Consider the following 15,964-nt stretch of genomic DNA (forward strand, 5'->3'; position numbering starts at 1 on the left):
ATTTTTGTCCTAGTGCACTCTTGGGAGGGTCTCTTTCTCTCTCCTCCCTCCCTCAGTTCCTCCCTCCCCCTCCGCTCCCCTCCTCCTCTCTTCTGTCTTTCCCCTTCCATGCTTAGTGGAGGAGCTCTTTTGATACTGAACACATGCTTCACAATAAGTTGGTTTCATTCTTTTTTGTTGTTGTTGTTGTAATTGTTCCAATCATTCATGTTAATATCCTTCCCCATCTGAGATTTGGCTTAAGTAGAAAATTCTAGAATAAATTTTTAAATAACTTATTATAAAATAATGTTATAACTTGTTTTATTACTAATTACTAATTTTCTGTGACTAATTTATAAATTAAACCTTATCATGGGTACGTACACACACACACACACACACACACACACACACACACACACACACACGGTACAGTACTACTACCCGATTATTTCAAATACCTCTGCAACATCTTGAGAGAGATGCCCTGTGGATGAGGGGGACTTACATATATAGTACTATTATAATTAACTTTCTGAAAGGGCCTATAACTCTACAGGAGAAAAGTTAGCAGTTCATTTCATTGTTGAATAAGAGTCGTGCCTTAGAGGTATAACAACCTCTGAACCTTTCAGATTTTGCTAGACAAAAGTTTTGAGTCTTAAATTATTGTATCAGTAGTATTGTCTGACCAGATATGTTTTCATTTTATGAGTAATCTTAAATAAAATAGCATCTATGCGTTTATCTGGATTATTATTATTATTATTATTATTATTTTTGTAATTGTATACTGACACTTGACTGAAGTTCCTTTATTCTATTGCTTTCTAGATTTTTTTTATTTTTTTTTATTTTTTTTTTTTTTTGAGCTGAGGATTGAACCCCGGGCCTTGCGCTTACTAGGCAAGTGCTCTACCACTGAGCTAAATCCCCAACCCTGCTTTCTAGATTTTTGTTTTTATATTGGTTTGTATTTTCAAATCACTTGTCGTTTATAAAGTTGCAAAATGGTACAAAGATGCTTCATCCTTTTACCTAGATCCTCTAGTTGTTAAGACTTGTACTTACCTATGTTCACTTTATTACTTCCCCTTCTGTGTGTCATCATTATTGATCAATTAGGAGTTCTGTCTGAATTTTTGTAATTTAGTATAGCAGCAATTACTACCAGATACTTTATTGATGATAAAATAGATCAGTAAAATGAACTCTCCTTAACTGTTACTATTAATAGGTCCAATTTATTACTGGCTTATCCGTTTGTTTTCCTGGAATATCTTTGCCATTGTACTACCTCTTCCCCTAGCCTCTAAGTGATTTATAGGGCTTTCTTGTCCAAGTTAAAACACATATGATGCTATATTTGTTAATAAACAATAATAGATAAGCATGTGTGTAACTTTCTGCTCTTTATGACATGTTTCCTTTATATTACTTCTCATACAGTCCTCTTGGATTAAAAAGTTTGAATATTCATTTGGATTACTATAGTCAAATATCACAGAATAACTATGAGATAGAGATCTTGGACCAGGTCTTGACATAAAGTGTCTTTTGGAGTGAGATGGAGGAAGTGAGTTTTTCTTTTCCCACCTAAGATAATAAGAAAGCAGGGCCTACTCTGGCCAACATAAGACCTTGAAAACCTTAATGGAATAAGAGGTAACTTGGAATGAGTGACCTTGCTTACAAGGAAGCACTAATCACTCAAAAGAATCTCTGTGAAATGTATTTTAGGTGTTTAGTGCAACTATGTAAAACTAGTTTATCTTCCATAGCTACACTTTCTGCCTTCTGTCAGAAGCGGCCTATCCTTTATCTTTGCTGGTAGGGTAGCTTTAAGTTTGGTGCTATGAGATTGTATCTATTGTACTGTGTTTATATCTTCAAAGCCCACACAAATTATGTTCCTCCATTTATTCCTGTTACTATAAATTGGAGAAATATAAAATACTATATCTATAGGTGTCTTCATTTCCTACTTTGTGGTATCACTTGGATACTTGACCTCGGTGCCTAAACTTGAGGTAATCAGGCTGTCATGCTACTTGAGCTCTGTGTCTGTAACCTCTTCCTTCAACGTCTTTTATGATAGTTTCCTTTTCTATAATTATGTGTCTAATGATAAAATATAATATGATAAAACAAAAACTGACTCATTCGAATTGGCCAAGAAAAAAAGGAAAAGGGAAAGAGCCCAAGAGAAGGCAGACAGTCAGACCCACTCCTTCCCCCACTCAGAAATCCCATCAAAACCCCAAGCTGGAAGCCGTAATGTATACCAGGAGGTTGAAGGCTGGTGCAGGTTGGTGCAGGCTGCCTCAGTCTCTGAGTTCGTGCGAGGGAGCTTTGATCGTGCTGACTTGGAGGATCCTGTTCTCCTGGTGTCCTCTGTCCCGTCCCCTTGGGCTCTTCCCCTCTTTCTGCCCCTCTTGGTGGGTTCCCTGAGCCCTAAGGGAGGGGTTCAGTGCAGACATCCTATTTAATGCCAAGTGTTCCAAGGTCTCTGACTCCCTGTCATGACATATTTTAAATTGCTAGGGTTTCTTCTGTCATGATAGATTTATCTACCAGCTGCTAGTTTGATTTAAATTTTTAATTCTTCATATGAATATTCATGATTTTTTTCTCCCGTTTCATGTTTCTTAAGGTTTCCCTTTAGGTGTGGTCACTCTAAGTTTTACCTATATCTATAGACAACTTTTTCTGCATTAAGTTTTAAGTAAATGTAAGATTGTATTGTTTTATAGACATATTTCATTATTATAAATTACTAGAATAAAAGCAAAGCATATACAATGATGATTAACTGTTTCTGACAGGAAACATTTTAATAATTATGGTTAATACATTAATAAATTATGTAAATTAGGTTTCCGTAAATACCTACCCATTGCATGATTGATATAGATGAGTAGAGAGAACCAAATGACTTTCCTTTCACAGTGGTTGAAGAATATAATTTATTTTAAACTTTAAATAGCCTTTTCTTTCTTTTCCTCTAAAATTGCTTAGGCAGAATACAGTGAAACTATCGTGGGTAAGGTAAAAATTATCAATCTCATTTTGCCACTAAGAAATGAGTCATTTCAACTGTCTGTAAAATCCCAGATGTCTCTAAGTTTTGCTTAGTAGTAGTTTATCATGTTTGATGTCACTAAATCATCGATGGACTACTTAAATTGGGTTGAACATGTAGGAGAAGTTCATGTTGTCGGTGTAGATAATTAAATACTCCCGATTTATTGTAAACTACTCCTCTTATACATGTAGCCCAAACTGAAATTGTGCTTACCCATATGATCATTTGGATAAGTAGTTGACTGACAATAATGTATCATTTGAATTCTGTTTGTAACTCAAGCTGTTCTTAAACTTGAGTTCTTAAACTTCTCCACCTCAGCCTTGTGGGGGGATTGCAAGCATGTGTCTCCCTACTGGCTCACATATTCACATTTTAAAGTAACCTACACAAAGTTGGACATGGTGGTTTAAGCTTGTGATCCTAGCATTTGGAAGGCTGAGGCAGGAGCATTGCTGTGAGTTTAGGGCCAGCCTGGGCTACATAAAGAATTTCAGATCTTGGGCTATACTATGAGACTGCCTCAAAACAACAAAAATTTAAATTTAAGTACATAGATAAAAAGCCAGTTTGCATATTTAGAAGAAAACTGTTTTGTGTTACAATGTGCTTTTATCCAATTTTCTACGTAATTTTTTTTTTTTTTTAAACAAGGTTTCTATGTAGCCTGGCTGTGCTGATACTCTGTAGACCAGGCTGGCCTCAAACTCACAGAGATTCCCTTGCCTCTGCCTCCTTAGTGCTGGGATTAAAGGTGTTCCCCACTGCCACCTGGCTGCTGTGTACTTCTTTAAAGAATTAATGTTACCATAGAAGTATCTCTCTCTGGAAGTTTGTTTAAAGGACAGTAATCCTTCATGTTAAGTGTTTAATTTAGCACTCTTACGAAGAAATCTTAAAACATTTTGAAAAAATAATGTTGAGAAGAATTTATCATTTCTTGTATGTTTTTCATTTGATAATTGATTGTGTTCTTTAGTATCACCCATGTAGAAAAGAACTTAACAAGAAACCAGGTTGTTTTCTTTGTCCTTTCAGAGTTACTGGATGCTCAGTGTTCTGCATGCTGTAACACATTATTTTGTGGATGGTCTAGAAAAACAGCAAAAACCAAAATAATCTAGGTCTTTACATGGAGAAATAGTCTAAGTTTCTCCTGATTTGTGACTGATTTCTCTGTGTGGCAGATAGTTTTGTGTGTGTTTGAGGGGACTCTTTTTTTCAACATTCAAATAATTCATTATTGGCAGAATTTTTTTCCTAGACTAATAAAATGATTAGCATGTTTATGGGATCATTGGAAATAAATAACTGGGTTTCCTCACAAAGTAGTTTTGTTTTGTTTGCTTTACTGAAGAATGCTACTTGGGTTAGAGAAGACTGTAGTGGGCTGCTTTTCAGACCTGAAGTTTGAGCCTGTTTTCTTAGAAATAGAGACTTGGGTCCATAGAGACGACTCTGTGGTTAGAGTACTTGCCATGCCAGAGTAGAGATAGAGTCTTGGGTCCATAGAGGCCGGGCCATGAAGAATGAGGTGGAGTAGCCATGGAGGATGATCCAGACATTAACTTCAGGTCTCCATGTGCACATGTTAACACGTGTGTCACACATGTACACCACGTACATAAACCCAAGAAAATAGGAAAAGGGAAACAATAGCATCTAACTTCTCAAAGCAGACAAGTTACAGCTGTTTAGATCTCATTTTCCCTCACTTGGCTGTATTAATGTATCTCACCTGAATGCGTTGTTTAATATATAGAAAGCCCAAATAACATAATAACTTTAGAAATAGCAAGCCAGTAAAATGCAGCACCTGGGAGGCTGCATCAGAAATATCACAAGTTCAAACCCAGGTATAGCTACAGAGCCATACCCTGCCTCAAAAAAAAAAAAAAAAAAAAAAAGATTAACAGCCAGTCTGTGTTAAGCTGTTACTATTTGGAACATGACACTGGAGCTTGTTGATTTCCTTGTTACACTAACACTTTACAACTCTTTCTTTACAGGCAAATCCTCCTCCAGTGCTGGTCAACACAGACAGCTTGGAGACACCAACTTATGTAAGTTCTGTTCATCACCAGATTTAACTAATTCTGCCTTTGTTATTGTTTAGTTTGATGTAGTCAGAAAGGCTGCAACATTGTTTTCTGTAATGAATTTTATCTTACTGCAAACCTGACCGTGATGGTACACACTTACAATGCTGGCCTTTGGTAAGCAGGGGCGGACAGATGATCAGGAGTATAAGGATAGCCTGGGTTACATAGTGAGTCTAACACCAGCCTGGGTTTCTACTAGTATACAATATACCTGTAATTGATAATAAATAGGATCATACTATCTGGTTGAGTTGCTATAGTAAATGAAGCAATACTAACTTGTTTTAGGATTTATACAAAGCAGAAATGGTAAAATAGAAATTTATGTTTTAATTTTGAGTTTATGAATAACTTTCACTAAATGCTTTTACATACTCAATAATTTAGAGGGTGATTTATATTTATTTTTATTTCATGCATATGAGTATTTGACTAGATGCATGTCTCTGCAGTGTATGTGTGTAGTGCCCACAGAGGCCACAAGAGGGCGCTAGATCCTCATGGGCCTGGAATTACAGATAGTTGCAAGCCTCCATGTGGGTGCTGGGAATTGAACCAGGTCTTCTGGAAGAGTAGCCAGCTATCTTAACTGCTGAGCCATCTCTCTAACCCAACTCATAATAATAATTTTATGTAGATACTTAAATACTTATAATGCTTGTATACTCACAGCAATTTTAGAATTTTAATGACATGATTAGTTTTTAGTAAGCTGGTTTGTGTATATTTGAAGAGATAGTTTTAACTCTAATTTTAGTTTTTTTCTGTAAACTTACTTTCTTAAAAAAAATTTTTACCCTTTTTAAGATCAGTAGCCAGAGCAATAGTATGATCTAAGACTTTCATTAGAAAGAAAAATGGATTTGGAGGCAAAGAGCTTGGGGCCTGTGCATTAAATAGAAGTAGTGCTATGATTTCAGTTGGGCTCATCTTTAATGGTGTGTCATTTTTATAAACTTAGGAAATCCTTTACCCATTTTTTTAAATCCATAGTTAGTTTTCAGTCTGTTCATTAAACATTTGATTCTGTCTTCGTATAAATACTGGTGTGTGGCACACTTGAGGGTTTTGAAAGAGAGAGACTTGATGCCAGCCGCAGAGAGCTGCTCATCACTTTTCAAAAGTCTTCGCTCCATCAGTGTTACCTCTCACACTGATAGTGAATACGTGAAAAGAACATTGCACTCTAGAGACGGATTCTAACATTTATATCTTTGCTGGGGAGATGGGGTTGGGGTCTTCTAGACAATCCCCATGACTTGAGATTTGATAGAAAGTCTAGACAAAATGTAATGTATTCATTATTAAGACAATATACTAGTAGCTACTAGATGTGGTAGTCCACATCTATCATTTTAGCACTCAAGACTGAGATGGGAAGATTGAGAATTTGAGGCTAGCCTGGGCTACAGTGAGACCTTGTTTCAAAAACAAGGATGGGGAAATAGTTCAATCAATAAAGTACTTAAGGACATGGATCTATAGGTGAGTTGAGCATGGTGGCACATGCTTTTAATCCCATCACTAGACAGGCAGAAGCAGCAGGTATCTGTGCGTTTGAGGCCAGCCTGGTTGATGTAGAGAATTCTAAACCAACTAGTTCAACACATTGAGACCCTATCTCAAAAAAACAAACAACAACAGCAACAAACCAGGTCTGGTAGCCTGTGTTTGTAATCCCAGCCCTGGAGAGGCAGAGAGATAGATGGATCCCTGGGACTAACTTGGTGAGTTCCAGGCCAGTAAACCATCTTATCTCCAAAATCCAGGCAGATAGCTGTGGAGCCTACATGGGTCCGAACTAGGCCCTCTGCATGTGGGAGAAAATTGTGTAGCTTGGTCTGTTTGAGAGGCCCCTGGCCGTGGAATCAGAATGTATCCCTGGTGTATGAGCTGGCTTTATGGTAGAACACCTTGCTCAACCTTGATGCAGCCTGGAGGGGTCTTGGTCCTGCCTCAACAGAATGTACCAGGCTTTGCTGACTCCCCATGGGAGGCCTTACCCTTTCTGAGGAGTGGATGGGGGTGGGGGGGGAGCAGAAGGAGGGATGGGAGGGGGAACTGTGGTTGTTATGTAAATTTAAAAAAATGTTAATAAATTTAAAAAGAAATAAATTTTAAATTAGAAGGGGGGGAATCCAGGCAGACAGCATCTGAAGACCACCACCCAGGATTGTCCTCTGGCCTCCACAAACTCACACTGATATGTACCTACATACACGTGAACATGCACACAAAACAACAACACCCATTCATCTGTCTTAATTACTTTTCTATTGCTGTCAACACATTAGTCCAAAGCTGAAGTTTCCAGAAGAACTTGGGAGTAAGATTGGATCTTAGATTTGGGGAGCTTTACTATTCTGTTACTGTTAGATTGGTTACTTAATATGCCTATAGGCAATACATTTTACATTTTAAAATAAATCTGCTTCCCTTTTTGAAAATTGGGAGATTTAAGCAAAGTGGGCCTATGTGGCCAACTGAAAAGCAAATCCTTAGATGCTCAGTCATTCTGGGCTTCCACGACCAGGAACACTGTATACATGCTGTTGCATTATCTCTGCAAGGGGAGAGTGCAATGTGTGATCTGACTGTAGAGTCTTACTTACTACATAGTTATGGTGATGTGGTGGCCTCCAAAGGCTCATGTGTGTGAATGCTTGGACCCCAGTTGGTGGAACTGCTTGGGAAGGATTAGAAGGTGTGGCCTTGTTGGAGGAGAAGTGTCACTAGGAATGGGTTTAGAGGTTTCAAAAGCCCAGGCCACTCCCAGTTAGCTATCTCTCTACTCATTGTGATTGTTGTCTGACTACATAAGCACACAGCTACTCTGGTGTTACCCCTGTCTCCCAATTGTGACGGTCATGGACTAACCCTTTGAAACTATAAGCAAGTCCCCAACAAACACTTTCTTCTAGAAGTTGCTTTGGTCACGGTGTCTCTTCACAGCAATAGTGGTACACGTTTTTAATACCAGCAGAGGAAGTAAACACAGATCAATCTATGAGTTCAAGACCAGAGGTAGCCTGGTACTTTATATAGCAAGTTCTAGGGCAGCTAGTTACATGGTCAGACTTTGTCTCAACTTCCCATACCCCAAAATAAATATTAAGTGGTAAATCATTCTCTCTGGTTATCATAATTTTCTTGTAGATAAAAATTGTTTTAAGTTAAACACTTCAGGCTATTAGGTTCCAGAGTTTAATTGTGAAATTTTAGATATATTCCAGGTTGGTCTTTTGTTGTTTTGGTTTGGTTTTTGTTGTTTTTGAGACAGGGTTTGCCTGTCTTGCCTTGAGTGTCTCGGAACTCACTCTGTAGCCGAGTTGTTTTCAAAACTCATTTATTATCTTCTTGTTAATCCTTATCACTTAATACTAGCTAGATAATTGAATTAAAATGAGAAAAAATATGTGCAAGCTCCTATGTTCAGTTCCCAGAAAGTGTACAAAGAAGAGGAAGAAAGGAAAGAGACGGAGATATTACTGCTCAAAATGGTCCTAATTGCTCCTGCTGCAGTTAGCACATCCCAAAGTCACTGAGTACGGGTATATGTTTTTTGTGTAACCCCGCTCCATCTTCCATCCCTGTTCCTAGTCTTTATTTCCAATTACTTAAAGCATAAAGTGCCAATAAGTTTATAAATATTGAAGGCAGTAAACATTATTCACACAAGCATATCTGAATACAGTGCTCAGGTTTCTGGACCACATCATTACAAGCATATCTAAATGTTTCCAAACTTGTGGTGTCTCAGTTACTTTTATTATAACTATAATAAGTGACTTAAGGAAGGAAGGATTTATTTTGGCTAATGGTTTGAAGGGATATGGTAATAGTGGGAGATGTCTGGTCACACTATAGCCATGTCAGGGGGCAGGAGAGACAAATGCTGGGGCTCAGCTGACCTCTTTCTCCTTTTATTCAGTCCAGGACCCCAATCCATGTACCACCCATTTTCAGGGTGGGTCTTCCCTCAGTTACACCTCTCTGAAAACTTAGGAACATGCCCTGAGGTGTGTTTCCTAGGCACCTTCAGATCCAGTTAAACTGGCAGTGGAGGTGAACCATAAGTGTCCTAGTGATCGTTCAGAGCTATTTGTGTGTGTGTGTGTGTGTGTGTGTGTGTGTGTGTGTGTGTGTGTGTGTGATCAAACTATATTGAAGTAAGTGCACCTGCTAGCTGTGGGTGTGCATATTGGCACATCTATAATCCCAGCCCTTACTAGGTAGGAGCAGGAGGCCAGGGCCAGCCAGGCTCAGTTTACAGCAAGCTTGAGTTCAGGCAGCCTAGGCTGCACAAGAGCCTGTCTTTTAAAAGGGTTTTAAAGTTGTGAGCAAATAAATAAAATTGCTTAAAATGTTTATATTTGAACATTATTGCCAAGTTGCTCTTCAAAAAGTTGTGCCTGTTTACATTTCAGCAAAACTACATTGATGTATTTTTACCCCAAGCTCTCAACAGCACAGTGCTAATAAGCTTTCAGTCGTGTATAACATGCCATTTGAAATATTAACTCATTGTTGTAAATTTCACCAGAGTTAGTAGCATGTGTCTGTAATCCCAACACTGAGTAGCCAGACATAGGAGAAGAGCAAGTTTGCAAACAGTCTGGGTGTGGAGAAGAGCCCCTGCTTCACACACCACAAATCTACCTGTTTAAAATACAGGACTCTCATCTACTCACAATATGCGGTTGTCACCACTGCCTACTCATGAAACACTTCCATCATCCTGTAAAGAAACTCTGAACCCACAGTAATCACTTCCCACTCTTCCTCAGTGCCCAGGCTCCTTAAGTCACACTGTGTTTTATTTGTTTTGGATTTGTCACATAAATAAAATCATTCCACTTGGGACTTTTTTTTTTTTTAATTGCCTGGCTCTTTTCACTTTCTATAGTGCTTTCAAAATTTATCCATGGCGTAGTAAGCATCAGTTCTGTGGTTTCGTTTTTGTTACTGTTTTGGTCCCCCATTTCCCACCCCACCCCCAGTGACCAAGGACCTTGAGAATCTCAGGCTACACTGAGCACACCCCAACCCTGCTAGTTCCCCCTTTTTGTCATTAAATATTCTCTTCCACAAACACGCTCATTAGCAGAGAAACATTTGGGGGGGTGTCTACTTTTGCTGTTATGAATAAAACTGGTGTGATTAACATTAGAAGTTTGAGTGCCCATGAAGTTTCATTTCATACTAAGAGTGGGGTTGCTTGGCTCTATGAAAAGTATATTTACATTTTAAGGAATTTGCAGATTAGTTTCCAGCATAGCTATACCATTTTCTATTTCCCACCGGTAGTATATGGGGTTTCCAGTTTCTCCACCACCACTAATCTTGTTATTCCTCCTCAAGGGTGTTGTTACAGTATTCTTAATTATAGATATCTTACTGTGGCTTTGGTTTACATTTCCCTAGTGATTGAGGAAGTTAAACATCTTTCACGTATTTACTGGCCATTTGTAAATGTTTATTTAGATAATTTGCCTACTTTTAGTTGTCTTTTAATACCCTTTGAAGTGTTCTGCATACAAGTCCTCTGTGAGTATAGGGCTTACAATTTTTTTCTCCTATTATGTTGGCTATATTTTAATTTCCCTTAAAATTTTTTTTTTTTTTTCCAAGACAAGGTTTCTCTGTGTAACAGCTCTGGCTGTCCTGGAACTCACTTTGTAGAGTTCAAACTCACTTTGTAGAGTTCAAACTCACTTTGTAGGCTGGCCTCAAACTCAAAGAGATCTGACTGCCTCTGCTGGGATTAAAGGTGTGTGCCACCACACCCAGCTAAGATTTATTTTAAGTGTATGAGTACTCTTGTCTGCATGTATTCCTTTATGCCAGAGGAGAGCATCAGATGCCACTATAGGTTCTCAGCCACAATGTAATTGCTGGGTATTGAACTCAGGCCCCCCCAGAAGAGCAGCCAGTGCTCTTAACCTCTGAGCCTCTCTCCAGCCCCATATATTAATTTCTTAATAATTTCCTTTGAAACATCAAAGTCCAAATCACACGTTTTTCTTTTGTTACTTTTAGTATTAGGAAACTTTGCCTAACCAGAATCATGAGGATTTGCATTTATGTTTTCTCCTACTATTTTTATAGTTTTAGCTCTTAAATTTAGGTATTAATCCATTTTGGTTTCATTTTTATAGGATGTGGGTAGGGTAATACCTTCATTCTTTTCCTATGAACGTAGAGTTTGCTTGTCATGATTTGTTAAAGCCTGTTCTTTCCTTATTGAATGGTTTGTTAAAGCCTGTTCTTTCCTTATTGAATGGTTTTAGTTCCTGTTTTTAAAAAAAATATCAATTACTTATAAGCAATATGTAAGTTTCTATCAGTTCCTTTCAACAAAGTTTTATAATTTTTAGTATATAAGTTGTATACTTCTTATTGGTAGTGAATAAAAATACCATACAATTTTAGATAGTAGTGTTTTATCCTGTAGCTTTGCTGAGCCCATTGTTAGTTCCAATCCTTTGTAGATTTCTTTGGATTTTCTATAATCCAGATCTGTTATCTGCAGATACAGTTTTACTTATTCTTTGCCAGTCCAGATGTCTCTGATTTCTTGACTTATTTCCCTGATTGGAACCTTCACTACTATATTTAATACAAGTACTGAGGCCAAACATCTTTATTTATTCTTTTATGGAGGTAAGCTCTCAGTTTTAAAATATGATGCATTAAACTCAGTTTTAAGTATAATTTGATATAACCTCACTGGCATTGAACTTGACTGTCTCTCCAAGATTTAGCCATATTCTGTCTCCAAACCACAGACTTGTGTTTGATTCCTCAGGACTGAGAGCACTGACTCCCACAAGTTGTCCTCTGACCTCTATGATAGCCATACAAACACAAGATTATTTTTAAGATAAAAATAGTAAAATAAAATATTTTTAAGTAAAAATGTAGGACAGAATTACGGACCAAAAAAAAATGAAGATTTCTACAGGTTCCATTAAAGAGGTAAAAAGGTAAATTTGTTGAAATCACTCTCATCTTCTCTGTCATTATTTTCTCTTAAAACTAATCCTAAAGCCTAAATGTTTAAAAAAAAAAATTCATTTAGTTGAGATTTGATAAATGTCTTACGTGATAAAATCTTCAAATTTTCCATATGTAATATTGTTGATAGTTAAGTATTTTTAAATCACCTTGGATTCATTATTTGGGGCAAATTTTAAGCAAACTCTTTAGGGCTTATTTTGATTTAGTTAAAATAATTTTCCATTAGGAAAAGCTTTTGCTTTTCTGTACATTTTATTTTAGATTTTTGGCTTGTGTGGTATTGGCTTTGAGGTTTTTAGTTACTGAGATTATGCAGTGTGAGCCATGAGTTATGAATATTGATGCGTAAAATCTTGACTCTATAGGAAAAATATTACTGAGTTGAATCTAAACTACATGGTATTAATAAATTAAGCATCTATGTTATCTTCCTTTGGCCAAGTAGTACACTTCTAACATAATAGGATTGTCTTGTTTGACTGTATTAATGTCTTGAGAGTATGGATCCATAAATTATAATAAGAAGAATGTGAAACGCCTAGCAATCAATCATCTAAAAAGAAAATATACAGAGTTTACAGTAAGAAGACTATATCTGAATTCAAAGCACAATAATAAAATACATCATTCACTGTATTTAGTGAGATTTATCCTTAGGATATAAGGGAAATACAGCAAAGTAATATCAGTAATTGTTACCTACCACAACAGCAGAATGAAATTTAAATTTAGTTGAGTATTAATTGATTTTAATGTAAATATAAACAGCAACCATTGAACAGCATTTATGTCCAACTCCAACCCTCCACAGTATATGCAACAAGTTCTCTCCATTTCTTCTCTCCCTCCCCTCCTCTCCTCTCCCTTTCAGAGGAGTGGCATTATGTCAAATACATAATTGAGTCTGGAGAAAATGAATAGGACCATGAAAAATTTACATATGATTGTGGGAGGGTTTGCAATCTTTCTGTTTTCTTCCTGCTACTCATGTCTCACAGTAGATGTGCATTGCAAATGCCCTCAAGGAAAGCATGAGCTCCTTTCTGGACAGACCTGGACTAAGGGTCACTATGTATAGTGAAGAGAGCAAAGGAGCTTTATGGGTTTTTTGTTTGTTTGTTTGTTTTTGTTTTTGTTTGTGTGTGTGTGTGTATTTTGTTCTCTCACATAATAAATCACACTAAAAGCTATATCTTAAAAGAGCAGTAATTCATTATCTCTCATAATTTCACAGGTTAACTAGCTGGGTATTCTGCTAATAGGGTTTTGGGTGGGTTACTGCTAAAAGCTAGGAAGTCTAAAATTACTTCATGATTTTGAATGGCAGTTGGTGCTGGCTCCTTGGTTAAGAGTGAAGCTAGACTCGGGGTCTTTGGACCTTGGTTTTCCTTCACTGGGATCTCTCATCAGCAGTTACGGTCCAGCCCTCTGTAGCCTCTTCCCAGAGTCCAGAAGAGATGCTACCAGCGGCAGAGTCCTTAATCTCAGGACACTCGAGTAAATGTACATCCATGAACTCTTGAGTCTTTCCGCTTTGCTCTTCGGAGTCAGCTCTCTCCACTGCTGCTGTTCTGCTCTCATAATTAGCTCCTTTCTTGCCTGCTTAGTTCTTTTCCATCTAGTTGCCCCATCTAGTTCTTCCCACCACAGTTCCCCAATCTGGTTCTCCCTAAGTCTCTGAGGTTTGCATTTATCTACCCATACAATTACCAGTGATCTGGCTAAGGCAAGGTCACCAGGCTTGAATTCTTTCAGGGTCAAAAGGGACGTGATAAGATCACACAAAGAACAGTAATTGTCAGCTGTCATTTACAACCCAAAGGGAAGTGACTAATGGAGAATAGAATCAACTGGGGGCTAAATTCAGTTAATAGACCTGAGAAAAGGGAATTTTGTGCCAAATTATATTCTTAGACGTGGTTAGTTAAAATGTTAAGAGTCTAAGTCACTAAGTCATGAGTGAAAATAAAACTGCCTTTAATCTCGGCTATGCCTTTTCCTGGCAGGGCCGGGGTAGCTAGGCAGCCTGTGTCACAGGTTGATGTACCTGGTATATAAAAGCCTTTTTGTTCTGAGTTGACTGTGATACTACCTGGGCTATGGGAGAAAGGGGGAATTTAAGCTTAATTTGCACAAGAAACAAGGCTTGTGCCTAATATCTGCCTGGACTTGGCAGTTGGGTTGTCTGCGTATGGTTATTTACTTTAATTCGGGAGACTAGCAGGTGTTATGGATGTTTATCTGCAGTCTGTCCTTGAATGTATGAGAGGTATCACAGATAAAATACTTTCGTCTGCAGATGGCTCTAGCCGGATACTTGCTAATGATGATAATTACAGAAGGGCAGACTTTGAGTCTAAAGCTAAAAAATAAAAGAACAAAAGCCTGAAAAGAGAGGTCTTGACTATGTGACTTGTGTTGTCAACACAGTTGGGGAAGGTTATTCAAATACCACAAATATAGGGGAAATTGTGCCCAAAGAATAATCAGCTACACTGTTAAAAGTTCTTAGAAAAAGAATTAACTGGGAAAGCTACCATAGCACCCCAGAAAGTCATTGCAGGAACCAGCTGATATATTTAAAATCTAATATCACTAAGACTCCTTATGTCTTGGCTTTATTCTCTGGAAGAGTTTTTAACTCTTCCAGATAATAGCTTTTGCCATAGTCAGCTAAATTCCTACTACATATATCTGTGGTCCGCAGCAGTATCTGCTAAGTTATAAGAAATGAACTATAAGGCAATGCCAAGTACTACAAGGTATAAAACCCAGACTCAACCATCCAATATAATTTGCTTTATTTAAGGTAGTAGCAGGACTTACCTGAATCCTAGAGGAAGGGAAATAGACTCAGTACCCCTTGGTGTCAGATTTGGTGATTCTGTAAGAGTGAGTGGGTTGGATGATGTGAGTCTTCTTCAGAAACAGACTCTCACCATACACTCTTTCGAGTATATTTGCCTAGCCCCCGATTACTAGAAATCGGAATGCAAGGGTTCAAACTCAAGTTAATCTGATTTGAGGGCACTCAATAGGGGGTGCTTCTTTTAGAGAGAATGGAGCATAAAGTGAAAGGCGTAAGAGAACATATTTGATGTGTCTCAGATGGGAGCAAGTGGTCGCTGGGGGTTAATTCATACAGAGCCTTGGTTATAAAGCCACAGACTTTAGTTTTGGACAAAGAGATTTTCTGAAAGTTTTGAAAGATATGTGTTACGTTACCAGCCTGGACTTTTGAAATCAGTCTTGATTAAAACACAGAATGATTTGGGGGCTGGATGATTGACTGCTCTTTCAGAAGTCCTGAGTTCCATTCCCAGCAACCACATGGTGGCTCACAACCATCTATAATGAGACCTGATGCCCTCTTCTGGTGAGCAAGCAGAACACTGTATACATAATAATCTTACACACACACACACACACACACACACACACACACACACACACACAATGATTCAGGCAGTGGATACTACTAAGTTTGGATAGATGACATTCATTTGCAGTATTCCAAAAGAAATTTAAACGAGGCCTGAATCAAAGTAATAACAATGAGAATGAAGAAGTGATAGGTTTTCAAAAGTTAAAATATTTAAATTAAGTATAGCTGCTGACAACCAGTTGGCTATGTGGATCAAGACAAGAAAAATGGAACTGTCGGGGGTTGGTTAGCAGTTAAAAGAGCTTTCTGTTCTTACATCGGACCTAGGTTCAATTCCCAGCACCCACATGGCAGCTCACAACCACTGATATTCAGTGTACTCTTCTGGCC

The 15,964-nt window shown here is 37.8% G+C and overlaps 1 protein-coding gene across 23 annotated transcripts in view; it reads left to right on the forward strand.

Moving 5' to 3' along the window:
- Positions 1-15,964, forward strand: part of Dlg1 (discs large MAGUK scaffold protein 1) — a 206,747-nt gene that overhangs the window by 110,396 nt on the left and 80,387 nt on the right. For all 23 annotated transcript variants that reach the window (XM_036203736.1, XM_036203743.1, XM_036203745.1 and 20 more), the window contains one exon: positions 5,077-5,130. In XM_036203736.1, the coding sequence (XP_036059629.1) occupies positions 5,077-5,130 (54 nt within the window). The remainder of the gene's footprint in view (positions 1-5,076; positions 5,131-15,964) is intronic.

This window comes from Onychomys torridus, chromosome 12 (assembly GCF_903995425.1).
Source record: "Onychomys torridus chromosome 12, mOncTor1.1, whole genome shotgun sequence".
Classification (NCBI taxonomy): Eukaryota; Metazoa; Chordata; class Mammalia; order Rodentia; family Cricetidae; genus Onychomys; species Onychomys torridus.